A 21,759-nucleotide genomic window follows, 5' to 3' on the forward strand; every position below is an offset into this window, starting at 1 on the left:
ATACCGGCTTTGGCTCATTCAGCTGCCTCATGAGCCAGTTCCCTGGCCTGTGAAGGCAAGGACCCTCGACACCGGCATGTAACACTTCGACACCAGCTCGTCACATTTATGACTTTATACCTACAAATTCAGTAACTAAAGGGGAAATAGACAACATTCTTGAAAAGCATAAGTACTAATGCTCTCTCAAGAACAAATAGAAACGAGAACAACTGTATCCATGTGTTGGTCTGTTTTGTGCTACTATAACAAAATGCCATAGACTGGGTAATTTATAAAGAACAGATTTTGTTCGTGAGACTGGGGTTTGAACTCAGGGCTTTGCACTTGCAAAGCAGGCGCTCTATTGCTTGAGCCACAACTCTAGCCCATTTTGCTCTGCTTATTTTGGAGACAGGGTCTCTTGAAGTATTTGCCAGAGCTGGCCTTGAATTGCAATCCTCCTGTAGCTCCAAGTAGCTAGGGTATAGGCAGGAGCCAACGGCACTGGGCTAAGAACAGAAATTTACTTTCTCCAAGTTCTGGAGGCTAGAAGTCCAAGATTGGGAAGAAGGCACAGCATCTGGTGAGGACTTCTGGCTATACCCATGGAAGGGGCAAGGGGTGTGTGTGTGTGTGTGTGTGTGTGTGTGTGTTTAGAGGGGGTCTACAAAGAGTATGTGTGTAGCCCAAACTTTACCTTTGGTAAGGAATTCACTCCCATGCTAACAGTGCTAATCCATTCATAAGGGCAGAGCCCTTTTGTTCTAATCACCCTCCCCCCCCCCCAGGCAGTGCTGGGGAACTAAACCCAGGGGCTTGTGCATGCTAGGCAAATGCTCTATCTCTGAGCTATACACGCAGCCCAAGGTTCCACCTGCTGCATTGGGGATCAAGTTTCTAATACATGAACTTTGGGGGATACATAGCAATCTATCAAAGAAATAGCAATTTAGTTAAAAACTTCCCCATACATGAACCAAATAAACATTTTTGCTTTATAAAGTAATAAAAAACAAAAGAAGGCTGGAGGCATGGCTTAAGGGGTACAGTACCTGCTTCAAAAGCATGAAGCCCTGAGTTCAAGCCCCAGCACCACCACAAACAAACAAACAAACAAACAAAAAATAAACAAAACACCTGTCCTCAAAGAAACTTCAGGCCCTGGTGCCATCATTGGTGAATTCTATCAGACAATTAAGAAAGAAATAATATTAAAAGTCAAAGATGAGGAAATGCTTCCTAACTCATTCTATAATACCTGTGCCCAAGTAAAGTATCATACTTGCAGCATACAGTCTAGGACACCCGATCAAAACTAGACAAAGTATCACAAGAAAATTTTCAAAAAATTAAGGACTTGGCAGATCATGCAATTATTTAAACACAACTGACATAATGTAGGAATGACGGGGAGCTTCTCCAAATCAACTGAGTTGTGTAATGCATGTGTGGGAATTTAAAATTGTTTTTGAAATTCTTTTGATTTTTATTTATTTCTTTTTATTATTTTTTGACCACACTTGATCAAAACAATGTGCAATAAAACAGGTTTACTGTATTTCATTACTTGATTATCATGTGTACTATCATTTGGTTACTTTGAGAGGAAGTATGGTGTGATGCTTTAGGAGGTGGAAAGTCCTGGGTTTGAATTCCAATTCTGTCTCCCATAACCCTGGGCATATAATTTATTACCTCTAAGTCTCAGCATTATCACCTGCTAAAGAGAGATAATAATTGCAGGTTGGTGGTGAGGATCACATCAGATATGGTATCTCAATGCACTCAGCAAAGCACTCGGTATTTCCCAACACACATTTCTAGTATAGTCATAGCACAACTGCCTATTAACACCACATTTTAATTATATAGGCACCACATTCAAATTAAAAGCCAAGGAAAGAAATATGCAACCTATTCTTAGTAGATGTTCCGTTGAGCCCTCCTAGACCTAAGGAAAGTCAGGCTACTTTATGATTAGCCATCTCTCTGTTCCTGGCCTCAGCTCTCTTGGAAATGAAACCTTCTATATGAGGTCTGATTCCTTTTTTTTTAATGTACTGGCTGTTTTCTACCAATTACCTGTTTTCCAGTCCACAGAGGAAAGGGCTTCAGGATGGCAGGAGGAAAGAGCTTTACGCGCCCCACTTTGTCGGTGAGTCCTCGGTACACCAGCTCCATATATTGTTCCCGCGTGAAAAAGCAACTCCGAATAGTCATGTTTACACCTGCAACCATGTGATCTTGGATCAGTCCCGCCAATGGCTGGCCATCCTTCAAACCAAAACAGATACGAAAAGAACAAAGATAAGATGTGATTCCAGCTCTAACCATCTGCTTAGAAGCCAAATGGTTACTAAGAGCTCTCCCATATAGACCCAAATCTTACTGCTCTTGCCCTCACCAGGACCCTGCTCAGAAACAAACTACCTCTCAAATCACATGATTAGGGCTTACCAATGGCGTCTACTTTTGTCATCTGCCCACTGTCCCATGTTAAACCTCTTCAGGGCTGGTGGAGTGGCTCAACTGGTAGAGTGCCTGCTTAGTAAGTGTGAGTTCAAACCCCACTACCACCACCACCACCACCACCACCACCACCACCACCACCACCAAAACTGCCTCAAATTAATCCAGTTTTCCAAGCCTTCTCTGCTTAATACCATCTGGTTCTAGTTATTCCAGCAGATTTCTGGCACAGATACATAAATTTTCACACATTTTGGGCCTGATTCTTCTGTAAAAGTTATCTATTCAACAAATATTTATTGAGACACTACTGTATACCCAGGCTTGGGCAGACCTTCAGCTTACCCCTGGGAAGAGCCAGACGGTAAACAAATGATGGACAAACACATGATCAGAGTGTTTCAAATGCCATAAAGAAAAGCACAGGGAAGACCGTAACACAGATCGGGGCAGGGACAGCCAGGAATGGTCTCTATGAGGACCAGTGGTACAGCTGCGGCCTGAGGGGTGACCTGAGAGTCAGCCAGGACAAGGAGGAAGGTCTAGGCACAGGTTCCTAGACCAGGTCTTGATGTACATGACTGCAAAAGGAAAGAATATCCATTATTCGTACTTCTCATGATAGTGTGTGGTTGAGGCTGGGCCTTTAGTAAAGATTATTATCTACCAGATGCCAAAACAAGAGCTTTTATAAAGACCCTATATTTGGTAGGTACATTCATTTCATTTGACACTTTCACAGTCTTTGTGAACCCCAGTCTCCTTAACCTTATCTGTCGAGTCTGTGTGCATGGCAACATAAGGCACACTTAAGTAAAAATAGCTATACTTGCTGACATTCTGCAAGTAGTTTTTGCAAACTTTTCCATGTTTATAGGAATTTGAGAAAAACCCAGACTTAGATCTAAAGACTGTTATCACTAGATTATTTGTTAAATACTAGCCAATATTATGGTCATGTTTCATAACTAAGGCTAGAGGAACTCACAAATGCAGCAGTGGAGAAGTGCCTGGAATTTAACCCCATGCACTAATTCAAAGGCTAAAGAGGATTCTTGTCAAATGGTCTAAATACTACTGCAATGGGCTGTATGTAAACTCAAAGATAATTATTATAGATGGGCTGAAAAGGTTCCATAGATGTAAGGACTCCTTATGAAGGCTTTGAGTTATTAACATAAATAAAAAATTATACTCTATATTTTGTTCCAAAGATGGTTTTATTTTGCTTGGGGGAAAAAAATCCAAACCAGTATTATGCATGACGCATCCCACAGTGTTTGGGGAGCAGATAGAAGTTTTTTCACTGTTTTCTTCTTTTAAAGAACATAATTATTAGTTATGTGATATATCCCATGCTTCGCCTTATCTCTATCCAGATTCTTCCATGACTAGAAAATTACTTGAAGGGCTAAAGTGCTTTCAATACAATAAATCACAAATTCTAGAAAGGAATGATGATTAAAGCAATTACTAAAGGTCAGCCAGAGCAGGGAGGTAGAGATTCAGGCACAGGTTCCTGGACAGAGCCAACACAAGGCCTAGATGTACAACTGTAGAAAGAAAAACTCTATTATCAGTATCTCTTCGCCACACAGCACGTGGTTCAGGGAGCTCTTAAAAAAGATTTATCTACCAGATGTAGGTTTCATGCTCTTAAATCCTGTTTAGGATTAGAAAGAACACCTATAAATCAAAACTCCAGAAAATTGGCAGTTATCCTATTCTGCTAAACATCACAGTAAAATGACATTAAAAATTAATGCCAGAAATGACTCAAACATTGTATGCACATATAAAAAAAAAAAAAAAAAAGCCAGAACGCTTGCAGACCAGGGTCTTTTGTCTTGAATTCACTAGCTAAGTAGAAGAAGTCAGGAAACTATATCTCAAGTTTGTTTAAAACAAAAACAAAACCAAAAAACTTTCCATAGGCTGAGCACTGGTGTTTCTTCATCTGAAAAATGATACCTAATAAGGCTGTTGTGGGAACAATTTAGGAAAATGCTCACAAATCGCATTGAGTTGTGCCTGAGGCCCAGGACCTCCTCAGTAAGTGGGGGCTTTTGCTGTCACCACTCCTATAGCTATTACTGTTGTTATTGACATGAAAAGACAAAATGCCAATTTTTACATTAGCCAAACTATATTTTATGATTTCCAAGTGATCAGAGTGGGCCCTTAATCCCTCCTTACAGCTTTTAGTCCTTTTACTAATCAATAGTCCACTAGGTGGGCAGAGAAGGCAAAGTTAAATGCAAATTTGCTCCTGTGTGAAGCTGCAGGGTGCATCTGGTGGGAAGAGACTAGGTTGCTGGGCTCCCAACCACCTAAGATTCCCTGGATGGCAAATGGCTGATGGGGAAAAAGAAGCTCCAAGGAACAGAGAGCACTAACCAGTGCTAGACACCTCCGAGCAGCCCTAGTGATCCCAGTGTATAGAGCTAAACATCTCTACAGCAGAACCAATGCCAAGAAGATACGGGAGCTCCTTGTCCTCCCCACTTCTTAGTCAGGCATTCTTAGGCAATTCTTTGAATATAAAATGTGTACATCAATAACAACTACCTCTAAAGATTGTGGGCAGGATAAAATAAGCCTCCAAAGTGCTTTTCACTGGCTGACCCTAAAATCGTGCTTGGTAAATAGCACCTGTAGTTTTACATCACTATTCCTGTTCTTTCAGACTCTGCTACAATCATATAACTGTGAATCACTGTGATGAAAAAGACGTACACTTGAAAAGCCCTGAGACCTTTGGGTAGGTGATGAGGCCTAAGTGGGGACTAGAGCATACTTCACCCTTTCTCCTGCAGTGTGACCATTTCCTTGCTCTGTTCCTCCCATGAACACACACTAACTCAGGCTCCTACACTTCTGGGAACAAGTCAGCTGCTAGGCAAGGTAAAAGGAAGTTACACCCATGGGGCTGCCCATGAGGATGGACCTTAGAAGGAGAAGGAAGAGATTTTATTTAAAGAGATGCCTTTACGGACAGCAAGGGGATTTTCCTAGGCCCCTGGAGTTAAGCTGCATCTTAAAACTCAGGCTTGTCAGAGCTTAAAGGATCAACGTCATCTGTAGGCCATCACATTTTGCATGCTAATGCTTACTAGGGGCCAGTAAGTTGTAGAATCAAAACATTACATCTGGAAGACATGACTTATTATGCAGCTATTGAACTTGGCTTTTTGGGATGGCTTTCTCAATTTCTCTACTGACTTACTTTTTTTTGGCGGAGGGTGGGAGGTAGGGCAAATACTGAGATTTGAATTCAGAGTCTCACACTTGCTAGACAGGTACACTACCACTTGAGCCATGCCCCCAACCCTTTTTGAATTTAGCTATTTTTTGAATAGGGTGTTGGGTTTATGCTTGGGGTGGCATGGAGTGTGATTGTCCTATTTACACTTCCCATGTAGCTAGGATGACAAGCATGCCCTACTACGTCTAGCTTTTCTTTACTGAATGAGATGGGATCTTGAAAACTTTTTGTCCAGGTTGGCCTCAAACTATAATCCTCTGCATCTCCGCTTTCCAAGTGGATAGGGTTACAAGTGTGAGCCACCACACCCGGCTCTGACTTACATTTTAAGACACAACAAGATGAAAACTTTCCTCTAGTTTTAGTCAATTAGAGGCTGAAAAATCCAGCTGGAAGAAACTAGGACCCTCTTTTTCAAGTGTGCATGCCCTGGGGCCACCCATCGATCCCAGGAGCTCGCTGGGGCCCAGGTTCAATATGCCAAATCATGTTGATGGTGACTGTGGAAGGGCCCCAAGGTCAGACTTACCTTGGGAACAAGGTACTGCTGACTGGTACAGGCCAGAACGTAGGCTTCAGCCCGGCCCAGCTCACTCTGGGGAAAGTGAGCATTCATCTCATCTCCATCGAAGTCAGCATTGTAGGCCTTGCAGTTGGCATAGTGGAGCCGTAGCACTTTCTCTTCAGGCAGGATGCGGGCATGGTGGGCCTGGATGGAGGGTCTGTGCAGGGTTGGCTGCCGGTTCAGTAGGAGAATGTCCCCGTTCTTTACATGTCGGCAAACCTGGAGGCCGAGTGGACAACAAGTGGGTAATCTGTGGGAACTTCAGCATTATCACTGCCCTCTACAAAGGCTCACCTAACCTTGGCCTGAGTGAGTTCTGCCTATTTCATTTTCTAGGGAACTAAATGCAAGGAGAATTTCTAATCTGGAGCAAAATCCTAGAAATGTCTGAGAAATACTTGCCAGAAGGTCCCTCTGGCGAGTATGTGCACAGTCCAGATCCTGGCTGTGGACTCAGGTACAAGGAATAGGTCACTGGTCTCTGTCTAGTAATCACTGTCTTCTTCAGAGATGCAGATCCTGGGTTCCTCTGAGAACTCATTTTAGCAAAGAAACTCCCGAAGGCTAAAAACCTGCAAACAACCATAACACCCCTGGGGTTTGAAAGAATGTGGCAGACTTCTTAAATCTCCCTCATGGTCACACGTGAGTACGTTACTCTAAACATGAATTTTACATTTTAGAATAATTAGCCCATTATACATTAGCCCATTCATACAACAAGCCAGGACTAGAAGACAGGGTTCTTAATTCCCACTTCAATGCTCCCTGAAAATATTTTATTGCACTTTCAAAATGCGTAAGAAACGTAAACTGCCATAATCTTTTTGGAAAACAGTTTGAAAATAGCTATTAGAACATTTGAAGCACATTTCCTAGTAGCCTTTTAGAAGAAAGCCCCAATGTAAGGTTATATTGAATAATGTTTATGTAGCAGTTTTTATAGTAGCAAAAGGTAGATATAACCTGAGTGCCCCACAGAAGGGGCAATAAATTGCAGTGCATCCACACTACACAATGTTATGCAAGGATGAAAAGGCTAGTTAAATAATGCCAGTCTGGAAGTGGTGGCAAAGAAAAACATACCACTAGCACATTAGGGGACAGGATCAGTGATTTAAAACCTAGACCAACTCTGTACATGTCTGCACACATGTGTGTATCTCAAAATGGTGCCTGGGGCTTCCCTAAGCTGTTACTGTGGTCTCCGGGGCATGGGCCCTGGAGGGAGGATAGTTAAGGCACAGATTAAAACCCTAAGCTTTATACATCTTAGTACTGCTCACATTACAGTGAACATATATGACTTCTGTAAAAGAAAAAAAAATTATTTTTTGGAACAGGGTCTTTCTATGTAGCTAAGGTGGCCTTGAACTTGTGATCCTCTTGCCTCAGTCTCACAAGTGCTGGCATTACAGAAGTTCGTCACCTCCCATGCCTGGCTACTTCCGTATTTTTATTTTTTTCCTTGTCTGAAGTACTGAGGTTTGAACTTAGGGCCTTGTGCTTGCTATGCTAATACTCAAGCACTTGAGAAACATCCCAGACCTTTCTGCTTTTTTAGGTTATTTTTCAGATTAGGGTCTAACCTCAATTATTTTTACAGAAAGCATGAAAAATCACACAAGTAATATGCTTATATGGAAACAAACAATATACAGACAAACTTAAAGAGAATTAAAAAAACCCTCAAGCAATTTTACCCTTCAAAGATAATCACTAGGGGACAAGGTAAATAATGTATAATATAAGTCTAATCGGAATTGTCACTACGAATCCACCCTGTATAATGAATATTTCCTAATAAAAAATTTATTTAAAAAAAAAAAGATAATCACTACTCATACTTTTCCCCCCTTATGAATCTGGTCAATCACGTCCTTGTGACCAAACACATCTCCCACAAAAAGTGACTTTACTGTAAGGCTCATTAAATCTTTTGCTATCATATGTTATCTTCCAGGGTTCCTAATGATGAACCTAAACAACACTTCTACTGCATGAAGGAAATTCCTACCTCAATAACTTTGAAGCCCACACCCCTTAAGCCCAGAAGAATTCGAGACTCGACAATAACCTCCCCACCCCCACCCCAAATCCCTAAGTCACAGCAGATAACAGGGTGGGGGAAACAAGACTACTCTAAATCCAGTGTCTTAGTCTGTTGTCCACATTTATGAGGCTGCATTGGGAAGCTGCTCCCCCTCTCTCTCCTATTCTTGGTTAGCTCAACTAAAGCTCCCCAGCTCAGGAAGGCAGGGAGCAAACTCCCTAAGTACTAAAAGGCAGTCTTAAAAGCACCTAGCATGGAGTCTGTCTTTCACTCCCTCAGGAATTCAAACCCTCCCCTCCCCACCCCCAAGTCCCAAGTTTCTAAGGAGACCTGAACTCTGAGGATTCCCATGAGCAGCTGCCCATGGCAGTGGCTGCTGACTGCGTCACACAGCCTGAGGTCTTCTTTCTTTAGCCTCTCAAGGGAAAAGCTGCCCAGACCTGTGGCCCAGACCCAAAAAACTCAGGCTGGGCCTAGGATCTGAGTCTAGCAAATTTGCAACATCTTCCAGCGTAAGCAAACTTGCCACAGCTGGGAAGGTACGCAGGCCAGCCTGGCAGGCACCAGCCAATCCAAATAGAAGTCCTGGAACATGGGGTGCAACCCTTGCCAACCAAAACCCAAGGCCTTTCCTTTCTCTTGTCTCCAAATAAATACTTCAGTGAAAATTAAGTGTGCCCCTGTGCCCGGGTCAGAGTTTCCAGAGGCAGGCCTAGGGCCAAAGGCTGCTTTGAGCAGCCGCTGGGTAGGGAAAAGAGCTGAGGCTGTCCTGGCCACTTCCTCCCTTCTTTATGAGGTCCAGGGGGAAGGGACAGAGGTTTCCCATTTCACAGGGGAAAGAGGACCTTCCTGCCAACCTTCCCCCTTTCACCTAATCTGTAGCTCACCCTTACCAAACCATAGTCTCTCTATTGCTCACCTCCCCCAGATCTGTACTGAACTATAATACAACACATCAACCAGTCTTTAAATTAAAAGCACCCATGTATTTTATCACGAGCAGAGGTATCACATATAACTTTATGGGACTTCAGAAAATGAAGTTAGCCATCTTCAGTCCCTAGGTCCTGATGTAAAATCACTTTTCTTTTATAAAGTCCCTTTGTGTCTTTGTACTCCAGTCATGTCATCAGTTCCAATGTGGTCCTCACACCTCAGAGCCTCCTGCATCTCAACTTGGACCCCAAGAATTTCCCGAGTGCCTCCTACATGTGGGATACTGGAGAGTGGTGAGCAGAGCATATCCTGCCCTTGAACTCATGAGATTAGGAACTCAAGGGCAGGGAGATGAGTGCACATGCATTAGCGATATAACACCATGAGAACTACAAGCAGGGGGAGCAATAAGGGTGGACATGGTGCCAGGGGGAATACATGAAGAGTACCTATCACAGGTTTTAGGAGCAGCAAACTATAGTCTGCAGGCTGGCCATCTTAGTTTTGTCAATAAAGTTTTACTGGCACAAAGCCAAACAGAAGCCCTAGAGCATGGAGTGCTCCCCTTGCCAACCCAAACATGCTTTCACACTACACAGTACAGCTGAGTAGTTACAATTGAGGGTGTATAGCCCATGAAGCCTGAACTATTTACTATCTGACCCCAGGGGAAAGAGGGCTTTGCTGAAACCTTAAAGGAACAGCAGGAGTTGGTTGGGAGAGTCAGGGAAAGAGCAACGCATTCTAGGCAGGCATTTGCCAAGCCTGGGGAAATGAACCCAGCATTGACAGACACCACTGAACAAAGACCTTGAAACAGGTTGGGTTGAGAGGTGGGCCGGAAGAGAAAACAGGGACAATGTGAAGACTCAAGAGCCTGCGAAGGATCTGAGCTCAAACTGGAAGACAATGACTGAACCACCTAATGCTAATCTTCCATTTACTTCCTGTGAACTGATTAGCACACTGTACAAGGCCAACCTTCCCTCTCCTGAGCTGTTGCTCACTGCCCTGTCCCATTCCCCACCCCACCTCAGAGCCTACAAAGTAACCACATGAAGGGACTTCCCTTATACCTTTGCCTTACCCACATATCCCAATGTCAGAAACCCCTGGATCCTTTTTACTTTGCTTTTCAAGTGCCCTTAGCTACACTGCTTTTCTCATCACAAGGGCTAAAAAACCTGGCTCCCTTCCCTCTGTTCACAGATGACCTTCACTTGACCCTGAAGAACCCCATAACCACATACAAGAGATAGATACAGACACAAATTGAACAATCTCCACCCTGCCCCTCCCCTATCTTCCCTCCTGTTTATACATTTTAGCCTTTCTAGGGTCCCCCATTTTCTCTATCTATTATACTCTATGTTCAAAGAGTTTAATACTCTGACAGTACCCTAGATCTAAGTCCCATATTTCTACTTTTTACTGGAGATGGGCCCCCTAGTTTCTCCACTATCATCTCCAAACTCAGAAAGGCCTAGAAGCATCTCCTTTCTTGGCACTTCCATTCTCTTCTGCTGAAAATCATAGTTTTGAGTTCATGACCTCTTTTCCACATCCCTAACACCCAATCTATGGCCAAGAGCCCACGGTTTTCCCTCTGAAATATCCCCTGTAGTCAGCCTTGTTTCTCCCCGAGGCCCTCTCAGTCAACCCATTCCCTGGCTCACAACAGCCTCCTGCTGACTCTCAGCTTTCCCTCTACTGCCTTGCACATTCCTTCAAACTCATTTCCTCTTGAGTACCCCATGCAAAAAGTCATGGTTTCCCACTGCTGCACTCCAAGGTGTCTATCATACCATTCGGCAGTAGGTGTTACATTTGCATGTATCCATTTATTGGCAGCCCCACCATTATACTGCAAACTCCATTGGGGTAGGGGTCACATCCACAGTGCCTAGTGAAGTCCTAGCATGTAGCAGGCCCCCAGTACTACCCGAGCCCTCCCTGCATTCTCCTCTCAAAACTTTTCTCTTGTAATTTCCTACTGTGACTGTTTGACTTGAGTGAACAGAAAGATTATTTCATATTTGCCCAACTTCACTAAGTGAAATACACTTTGCTTCCTCTTGCATCTCACACAGCTCCAGTAAAATAGAAAGCACTTAAGAAAGGCCAAATGATCCTATGAACCTGAAAACAAACCTGACTTAATGCACTAGAAAAGAAGAAAACTGATGATTTGATCTGATTTGTCTGGATGTACCCGTCACCAAAGGAGAAGGATACAAGCAGAATTTAACTTGGGTAGAGTTACTGCTCTACTTGAGGAGATGTGTGAGAATGAGGAAAGCATGAGGACAGACCCATTGTGCTACTGTCCCTAGGGAGGAACAATGGGAACCAAGGGTCACCATGATAAGGCTAAGAGTATGTCCTTTTCCCACTCTGTTCCTTCAAAATTCCTTCAAGAATGAAGGAAATTTTGTGGAGCCTAAACCCATTACTATAGGTAGCCATTGGGTATGACAGGTCAGAGGGCAAGGAGGTCTCACAGCTGCACAGACAGGTAGGAAAACACAGTCAGTAACCTCTTGGCTTTGGACATTATCTTCTAAGTTAAACCTAAATTAAATCCACTTCTCTCTGACAACTTCTGCTTCATCTATCTACTACTTCCCTCTCAGTAAGAATGGCTATTACTGGATACAGATGCAAACCTGCTGACCTCATGCCCTCAGCAACACTGCCAAAAGCTCATAACAAAGCATTACGATCAGGTATCAGCAATTGTACAAAATTGCAGCATTAGTTAAAACCTGCTACCACCGACACTACGGATTTCTTTCCCACAGAGTAGTTCTTAAACTTTAGTATAGAGAAAAAACCTCTGAGAACCTGTTAAAGATACCTGAGGGCTGGTGGAGTGGCTCAAATGGTAGAGTATCTGCCTAGCAAGCATGAGGCCCTAAGTTCAAACCCCAGTGTCACCAAAAAGTAAAAACAAAAAAAAAAGAGAAAGATACCTGTACCTCATTCTGAGATGCTAATTCAACATGAGGGGTGAGAGGCATGGTAAATTTTCATTTGTCAAAAACCCTAGAGATTCTGCTACTGATCTGAGGACCACCGTTTGGGGGAGAAGTCAGACAGGAGCTAGATAGGCCCCTGACCACTACTTACAATTTTTGTCCCCTGGGGCTTAGGTGTCCCTGTGGCTGGTGTCAAGAGCTGTTTGGCCACAGCCTCCCGCTGGGTTACGTCCACAGCACTCAGGGCTGTGCGACTGCCATCCTCGTTGATGACCATTGAGGCTCCTGGGTGCACATTGGGGCCATTGATGACTGCTTGCCTCAATTCCTGGACATTCCAGGGTGTAACTGGCTGAGGGTAGGTCAGTTTTGTGGCAAATACCTAGAAATGAAGAGTGAGTACAGAAATTCAGGGTGAACAGATAAAGTTCACAGGGATCCAAAATCTAATTCAACAGTCTGGTTCATTTTCCCCCCAAGATGTGGGAAGCTGTCTGCTTAGCCAAGAAGGCCATTCAGCAAGTAAAGCAACAGCTACCTATCTTCTTCGTAGAGCCATTGTGTCAGACTTTCTCCCTTAAGGGAATAGACTGGGCCTCCTTTTCTGGCAGTATGAGGAGAGCAACTGAAGAATTACTGTTTATGCGTTTAGTTTTTTTTTTTTTTAAACCACTCTAAAACTCCCTGTCTACCAAAAAATTAAAAGTTCCCAAAGAAGGTAATACAGCATGGGGCACTCACTTGAGACATGTGGTGAATACCTGCCCTTTAATACCACAGCTTCCCTCTGTACCCCAGCAGATACCACTAACTGCTCACGGTATTTTCCTAAGCCCAGATATTGCCTTAGAAGCCTTTACTCAGCAGTTCTGGCAGCCATTGCTACCCATTGAGGCAGCACTTGAGATGAAAAAGATTTGCAATTGTCATACCCGAGAAAATGCAGTATGCTTCGTTAATCTTAAGCCTGCAACCTGCTCTAAGACAAATGAGTTCTCTGGTTAAGTGAGTTTCTGAATTACAGGACATTATAAATTTCTTTGATGCTTCAAAATGTATGTAAAGACATCAAAGATTCTAGGAAGTCCTACTTAGAGGAACTCGTCTTTTTCTAGACCTTTGCATAGTGGCACTTTATGAGCAGCCTCCTCTGACACCCCTGTCCTTGTGCTCTCACTCCCTCAGCCTATTCTGCTTTTTGCTAATGCACTTGTTTGTTTACTGTTTGTTTCCACCATTGGCACACAGCTTTACAAAACGATGCTGTAGTCTGTCTGGCTCCCTGCCAGATCTCTAGCTCATTCCCAAGCTTACCTCACCTCTTTGTTCCTGTAACACCTTTCAGCAGTGCTATTCAGAAAGGCTGTACTACAGGTGCCAAGAGGCAATTTCATCTGCTCTGCTTTTCCCAGCCACTCAGTAACACCTCCAGGGCCTCCATGGCCCAGAGGCTTGGGGCAGGAGTGGAGACAGAGAGGGGTAACTTCAGAAGCCCTCCTCAGTGGACAAGCCATTACCAAATGAACCCAGATCCAAGAAAGAGATACCTAGAACCTTTAAAGGTAGCTTCTCCCAAAGCTGGGGACACTCTCAGCACTGTGATGTCAATGCCAGCAGGGGGCCCCTGTCCTTTATCGAGGGAATGAACACACCCTGAACCTCTCCTCCCAGTGTTTCAGGCTTCGGAAGGTCACCACTAGGTTTCATAATGTCTTTCTTTGATGCATGGCCCAGTTTTTGAATGTAAAGACTTGTTCCTGGGAGGCATGGGCACAAGGTGGAGCATTCTCTGCCTTGTCTTCTGATACATCATGCCTTTGCCCAGGGAGCCTAAGTGTTCCCCAGAGAATCAGAACACTTCAGCTCTGCTCATTACCAGCTCTCCCAAGAGAGACTGGATGGTGTGTGAGGAAATGAGACTCTCCACAGAGGGAATTAAACCATCTTCACATTATTGAACCCAAGGCCCATTAAGGAGGAAGTTGACTAAAGGGCTGAAGCTAATGAGCACAAAAGCTTGAACTGATGGGGAAGTGAGAAAAGGAAGCTGACTCGCCAAGGGAACACTAATGGGTGAACGGGGCAAGCAGCTTACCCAGGAGGAACTGGAGGGATGGATATGCAAAAGGCTTGCTCTCTTTCCTCTGTGTACCCAAAGGCACACATTGTTGATGGGACTGAAATTCCCCTTGCCCCCTTCTTATTCTGTCATGTACTCAATTGAAGGAGGAAGGCTTAAAAACTAGGCCAAGACAGGCAGGAGTAACACAGAGGCAGGGATGTGGAATGCCCTGCTGGGAGCTACCTAGTGCCCCAAGACCCGGGTCTCTCTTGTAGACTGGTATCTGGAGGCCTGGCAAGGAGAGACAGCAGCACTTTTATGCAGCCTCAAGTACCTTCCCCATGGGCCCTTTCTCCACATGGGGAGAAGCAGAAACCACTCCCCCTAGAGCCATGAGGATCTGCAGTACACCCTTGTCCCCAGCCCCTTAGGGCACACCCATCTGCTGCTCAGGAGTAGTAAAATGAGCTCCTCCCGAAACACGCACCATAGGAATGCCAATTTCATTGGTGTTGATGTACATGTCGGGGCAGATGACTGAGCGGGCTGCGTAATCTACTCGCTTTCCCATCATGTGCTTTCGGAACAGTCCCTCCTTCTTCTCCAGGATCTGTACAGAGCAAAAAAAGTCCAAAGAAAACATTAAAAACATTCAATTATGTTCATTAGTATTTTTTGTTTCTAAAACAAATATTTCTTATTCACACTCATCAGCTGGCAATGGAAATCCAACTCATAGCTCACCTGTCTAATGCCAGGGAACTTTTCCAACATTAATTTGTCCATTTCACTATCAAACACAATATTAACATGGCTCTGCAGGCGAATCCAAATGTTATAAAGTTTGTCTGTGAGAGACTGGCCTGGAAGCATAGTTAAAAAGGATCGGTCCATAGCAACTGAAAAGTCTTTATCCTGGAAAGATAAAACCAAGAAAACAGGGATGATGAAAAAAAAAACCCCTTCAAAACTGGCTTGATTTTATTCTCCTTTCTACTTCTGACACACAATGAGCTCTGGAGTTTGCTTTTGAAGATGACAGATGGCAAAAGTAATAGTAAACCTATCCTGTTAGTATTAATCAAAAAAATATCAGCCTTGTTACATTTGTATTAGTCTATCCCTTTCTGGTAGTCAAATGATCTCAAAATTTATAACCAGGCTCCTTTCTTATGGCAGTTGCTAAAGCCCCTTAACCTCTAGTCTCTCTAAGGCAAGAGAACCTTAGATGTCTTTCCCACATCAGTACTTCCTGACAGATAACAAAGTCTCATATGGAATTTTATTTATGGTTTTAGAAAAACTTGAGTCAATGTACTTATAAAAATGTAGGTGGATAGACTGGGGCACCTGCTTAGCAAGCGTGAGGCCCTGAGTTCAAATCATAGTACTGCCAAAATAACAATAACAACAATAATAATGCATTTTTAAAAAGAAAGTGTTTGCTATATATTATGTTATCAATTATAAGTGAGCTAGATCAAATTACTGGCTAATCCCCAAGCCTCTGAGTATTTACTGAATCCTTTTATTTTTTTTTTGGTGGGGGGGAGGTGGGTGGGTAACTGGGGTTTGAACTCAGGCCTTATGCTTGCTAGGCAGGTGCTCTACGACTTGAGTCACTCCACTGGCCCTGTTTTGTGTTGGGTGTTTTCGAGAATAGGATCTTTCAAACTACTTGCCTAGGGCTGGCTTCAAACCATGATCCTCCTGATCCTTGCCTCCTGAGTAGCTAGGATTACAGGAGTGAGCCAGCAGTGCCCGACTCCCAATCCTTTTTAAAGTACCTCTGCCCCCGCCCCCCGCTGTCTCCTCTCCTCTCCTCTATGTGCCCAAGGAAAAGAAATACACAGAGGCCTTCGGTTGCCTTAGAGCACCACCTACTGACACTGTCTGGCTACCTACTGACTCTAGTTTGCTGTATATGACCTAGGAGAGATGGATCACCCCATGTTCTCCAAGGGAGGTTAAATGAGAAAAGAAATTTATTAGTGTTTTGGGGTTGGCAGGAGTGAAGGTGGGTGAATATCCCAGACATGAGACTGTCTATGAGTGATCAAGTGGGCTTGTCCTCAACTCAGAGGAACATAGGAGTTACCTTTAGTTTTACAAGGACAGATATATTTCTGCAAGCAATGCTCAAGGCCCCCTTCTGCAGACAACATTTTGGTGCTCTTCATAGGAAGAGATGGTCCTGCATGAGGACAGGGGCCCTGGTAGCCTAATTCACTGCTTGTAATCTAATTCACTGCTTGTAGCATTTGGTTCAAGGCCACATGACTACTAGTGAAATGAGTAAGACTTTATCCACTGGCTCACTGGTATATTGCTAGTACTTAGAACAACACCTGGAGACTGCTGCTGCGAGAACAGAAGGAGAACAAGTGGGGAAGAAACAAGATCATGCCCCTTTAATCAAAGGAAACTCACTTAGGGATCAGAAAGGATATTGTTTGTTTCTACAAAAACCAAGTCTTGCCAGGCACTGGTGGTTCATACCTGTAATTCTAGTTACTTGGGAGGCTGAGATTGAGAGGATCACAGTTTGAGGCCAGCTTGGGCAAATAGTTCTGGAGAGCTCATTGCCAAAATAACCATAGAAAATGGATCGGAGGTCTGGTTCAAGTCACAGAGTGCCTGTTTTATAAGTGTGAAGCCCTCAGTTCAAACCTCAGTCCCACCAAAATTAATTTTTCTCAAAGACTTGTCTCTATTTTCAAGAAACACTAAAGTAAAAATTTTCAGTCCTTGTAATCAGACCTGGTTACCCTATGGTCTTGCTTACTAAATTAGACCAAGGCCTACATATGGCAGATCTCTTATATGGAGGATCTGTTCAAAGCACACCTACATTGACCAATTAGAAAATTTAGGCAGAACCACAGAAAGGTCCAAGGAAAAGGACTAGATACCCAGAGTCTAAGTGTCCAGGAGACAGTGGTACCACCTCGTCGTGGGCCTGGCTGACAGCAAGACTATGCCAACAGCTGGCAGGGAGTCTGAACCCTGGTGCAAGTTTAGAAACAGACACTTTTATTTGTATCCACAGCACATTTTAAGGCTGGGAAGGACTTCAGTGACCTCAGTATACTTTCTGAGTGTCCAATTCATCTTTGTACCTTAAAGACCTAGTGCAGAACCTACCCCCTTGAAGTGGCTCAGGAAATGTCAGAATAGTGCTATTCTGGGAAATTCCCATTTTACAATACTGCCTTCCTGGCACCAGTGGTGGAAACCTTAACAAGTCCAAAACAGAATTATCATGTGACCCAGGGGGGACATTCTTAGGGACTGAGGGACGTATACCTTTTTTTTTTTTTTTAAGAGGTATGAAACCTTACCACAAACTGTAAATACAATCACTATAATGTGGAGATGAGTCTAAAAAATTGAAGTGACTTCATTAAGATTACCTGACATGGTCATTAGGGAAGATCTTAGACTATCTCCCAGACCTGTCCATGCTCAGGCATGCTTCTCCTCCTGACAAATCCATAAACCCACAGCTCACACTAAGGGTGGTGCCAGGGGCACAGACATCCATCAAGCACCGTGCAGCACCCACAGGTCTGCATCCACACCATGTGAGGTTAGAACCAAGCCTGTGGGCCTGTGACATTAGCACCAAGGTAGTCCTGACCTTGTCTGTGGTGAGTGCTGCCACCTCGCAAGGCAGCTTCTGTTCTTGGGCCATCAATGCCAGAAGTTTCCGGATCAGAACTACATCCTTCATGACAGCTTGCAAGTTCACTGTCTGGCCATTGGTAAACACCTGGTCCCCCAGGCGATTGACAGGACGATACCTGCAGAGTGACATAGAACCAACAGATGTTTAGTGGGAGGAAACAATCACCTTTTACAGTCCCTGTCCCCCGCTGCCCACAGAGAGCAACATATCTCAACTTGCTCACAACAGAACAACATTCTACTGTGATCAGAACAATTGCAGCCTGGAGCAGACGACTACTTGATTTCTCAGTGCCCTTGACCCTTCTCTCCCTTTCTAGGTGTCCTTGCTTAATTCCTCAGTCAACCTATTTCAAGTAACATAAATTAACTGAAGGACATTACCTGGAGGGCGGTACCACCACAAAATCGAGAAAGAACATACTGGGGTTGAATCTGGATTCTGTGTCAACATTGCCAAGGCCCGAAAACAGGTAATTCAAAAAGAATCCTGTGTTTGAAATAAACAAACCAAAGAGATGATTTAAATATATATATTTAATATATATACATGGGCAGGGGAAGAAGACCACAAAAATATTACTGAGTGAGGGGGAAAAAAACTCTGAATACAGAATATGTAAAGTCACGTTTTTTTCCTTTAAAAAAACAAATGAACAATGGCATTTGTGTGCAGACAGTTTGTATGCCAGCAAGATGACAGTATAAAGATGATACTGCAGGGAAAATGTTGCAAAATCACAGGACTGAGATAGGCAGGGACAGGAAAAAGACTTTCTCTTGTTTTTAATTACCCTCTAGGACTTAATTACACTTAAAACACATATGTAATCAAATATTTGCTACTTTGGTATTTGTACAAAATATATTTGAATAAAGAAAGAAACATCAAACCCAAATTAAGTTTAACATTTTCTTTTTGGGGGGATTGGGCTTTGAACTCAAGGCTGTACGCTTGCAAAACAGATGCTCTAACACTTCAGCCACACCTCCAGTCCAAATTGCTCTCCCACAACAAAACATCTTCTACACTGGAGCTGCCAAGAGATCTTTTATGGGTTGAAGATATATTTAAAATTGTTGGTGACCTAAAGGAATGCTCAGCGAAAATGAATAAAACGTATGAGGGCCTGCCACAGAACCAATCATCCTAAGTTCAGTGCTCTTTTTTTCTTATAGCCTTTCATATCTCTTTTAATGTATATAGAGAGATAAGAATTGGTATTCTAGAACATATTCTCAGATGATGGCTATGGAGGCTTAAAAATACATAAGGGCATAGATTTTGTTACATATTCAAAAGGGAATGGAAGATTTCCTTTTTTTGTAGGGAACTCAAATGTATAAAAATACTAAACTTAAAAAAACAGTTCATTGTTTGATTCACAGATGGAATTCCTATAAAAACCTTTAAAACGTCTTTTCTTTATTGACATTTTAAAATGAGTTACAATGAACTTTTCCCCAGAAGTGTCACTGTATTAAGCAAGGGCCACCAATAGCTATTATTTAATGACTGGGCTCAGTTATAGCAAGTTCTTGGTGGTGGGACTGATATCCCCACCAAAGTAAATGTACCCTGCCTCAAACCTGTGAGTGGTTATTAAGAGAAAGCTACAGTAACCACAAATTAAAAAAAAAAAAGGTAACACAGGGTTAACAAGTCAAGGAAATTAAAGCCTGGAAAAGACAGAGGCTCTTTCTTTAGCTGGTACAGCACCTTCATTCTTCCAAATGGCAAAAAGATGTTCTTGGGCACTGTTGGGTGTCAGGTACCCTCGTTTCCCCATCTGAGCTTCCTCAATTCCTGGAGCTGGTAGAGGAGAGGGAGAGGAGAATAGATAAAGCACAGTGAATCAATAGAAGGCCCTCCTTCTGTAATGACATTTACTAATGTTTTGTTCTCATTCTACAAAGCTTGCAACTTGACTACAAAGATCAATGTCTAGGACAGTGCCGGATTTCCTCCCTCAGTCTAATAGCTAAAGTAAATGAGAACAGTGTAGCTATCATGAAAAACATGACAAATAAAGCAAAAGAAAACAGCACTGCTATCTCATCACATTAACATAACTCTTAGTATTTTTCCATTGCTAAGACAAGTACTTTACACGACTGCCACCTTGCAAGACATGGTGGTACACACTTGTAATCCCAGTGCTGAGACAGGAGGATTACATGTTTAAGGTCAGCCTGGGCTACACAGTGAGATTCTGTCTCAAAAACAAAGAAGAAAACAAACAAAAATGTAATCTTAAGAGTGGATCTATTTTGAACACTACTTTGCTCATTTGCTGTCACCATGAGAACATCTGCATGCTGCTACACACCTTTTGCCTGCCCACCATTTGTAATGGCGGTGTGATACTTCACAAGTTTTCTAACTTGATTAACTATACTCATACTTGGACATTTGGATTGATTCCAGTTTGGAGTTTTTTGGTTTTTTTTTTTTTTTTTGCTGTTGTAAGTAACATTATCTTTATGCACATAAGTGTTTACCAGAAAGGATCATAGAAGCAAAGCTGTGGATAAAATTATATGAATATTTTTATGGATAAAAATACGCTGATTTCTTTTTACAACTATTCTGGAAGACAAGGATTAAATTGAGCTTGTTTTCTTAGACTAAGCAAGATCACTCTGGGAAACAGAACACCAGCCATCCCCAGATTAAGCATAAAAATCATACTTGGGGCTGTCATTCAAAGGCTGGAGCTCTAGGTACTAAACAAGAAAGATAGTTAAGTACTCTCTAGGTTCAAAACTACCAACCTTTCCTGGGATGCATTCACTGAAATTATGCACTGCTCAATTTTCCCTTTCATGGACTTTTCAGGGTAGGAACTATGCACTGGTGTTTTCAACACCTGACGCAGTACCTTGCACACAGCAGATGCTAAAGAGTTGCTGATTCAAACATACATGTTCAAGATATTTGAAAATAATCCATTCTTTAAAACCCTGTTCTTGGGCAGGGGGAGGCTAAAGTGATGGAGCACCTACCAAACAAAACCCCAGTACCACCTAAACTAAAAACACAAAATGTTCATTGTTTTTTTGCCTTTTCCTGTGTTTTAAAAAATCAGCTTGATTCCATCTCCAATTCTCTAATTTGTTTCTTTACAATCTTCAGGGAGTGTATCAACCCATGCTTTTAGAGAAATCTCTAATTTGGATAACATTAACAGATGCATCATAACTTAGTCTCCATTAATAGGTCATTGAGTCATGTCCAATTTTAAAATATTTAAACAATACTGTGGCTATTCTAATTCCTTAGGATAAAGTTACAGAAGTGGAACTCCTAGGTCAAGGAGTTTAAGTTCTGATACCTATGAAACATTTCAACCAGTCTGAAATCATTCTAAAACAAAAAAAATTCACAAAAATAGTAAATAGGTTTGTTATTTTCACCAAATCTTGCCAGAATTTTCAGTGTAAAAGACACAAGGAGCATCTTCATAGGGAGGGAACTTATTTCCCTGCCTATCCCATGTCCTCAACCTCTGGGAAAGGTTTAGTACCATCATCTGCTATGGACTTCCACGCATATGCTTCCTCAGCTCTAGACAAGGCAAGAGGCTCTATTACTGCCACCATATGGAGGTGGAAACAGATGCTCTTAAAGCAGCCTTCTCTAAGCCACTTGTGGTATACAGCAGAGCCAACTGTCAATGGAGAGTCATTTTTTATACCCTGGCATGTAGATTATATGATAAAATAAACAGTACCCACTGTTAACACATACTGCATAGTACT

The 21,759-nt window shown here is 42.8% G+C and overlaps 1 protein-coding gene across 1 annotated transcript in view; it reads right to left on the bottom strand.

Moving 5' to 3' along the window:
• Polr1a (RNA polymerase I subunit A) overlaps positions 1-21,759 on the bottom strand; it is a 66,490-nt gene that overhangs the window by 35,832 nt on the left and 8,899 nt on the right. The window contains exons 7-14 of the mRNA XM_020179020.2: positions 19,718-19,810; positions 18,382-18,487; positions 17,951-18,113; positions 15,055-15,225; positions 14,798-14,920; positions 12,400-12,630; positions 6,246-6,500; positions 2,065-2,256 (exon numbers count right to left, since the gene is read on the bottom strand). Coding sequence (XP_020034609.2) covers positions 2,065-2,256; positions 6,246-6,500; positions 12,400-12,630; positions 14,798-14,920; positions 15,055-15,225; positions 17,951-18,113; positions 18,382-18,487; positions 19,718-19,810 — 1,334 coding nt within the window. The remainder of the gene's footprint in view (positions 1-2,064; positions 2,257-6,245; positions 6,501-12,399; positions 12,631-14,797; positions 14,921-15,054; positions 15,226-17,950; positions 18,114-18,381; positions 18,488-19,717; positions 19,811-21,759) is intronic.

This window comes from Castor canadensis, chromosome 12 (genome assembly GCF_047511655.1).
Source record: "Castor canadensis chromosome 12, mCasCan1.hap1v2, whole genome shotgun sequence".
Classification (NCBI taxonomy): Eukaryota; Metazoa; Chordata; class Mammalia; order Rodentia; family Castoridae; genus Castor; species Castor canadensis.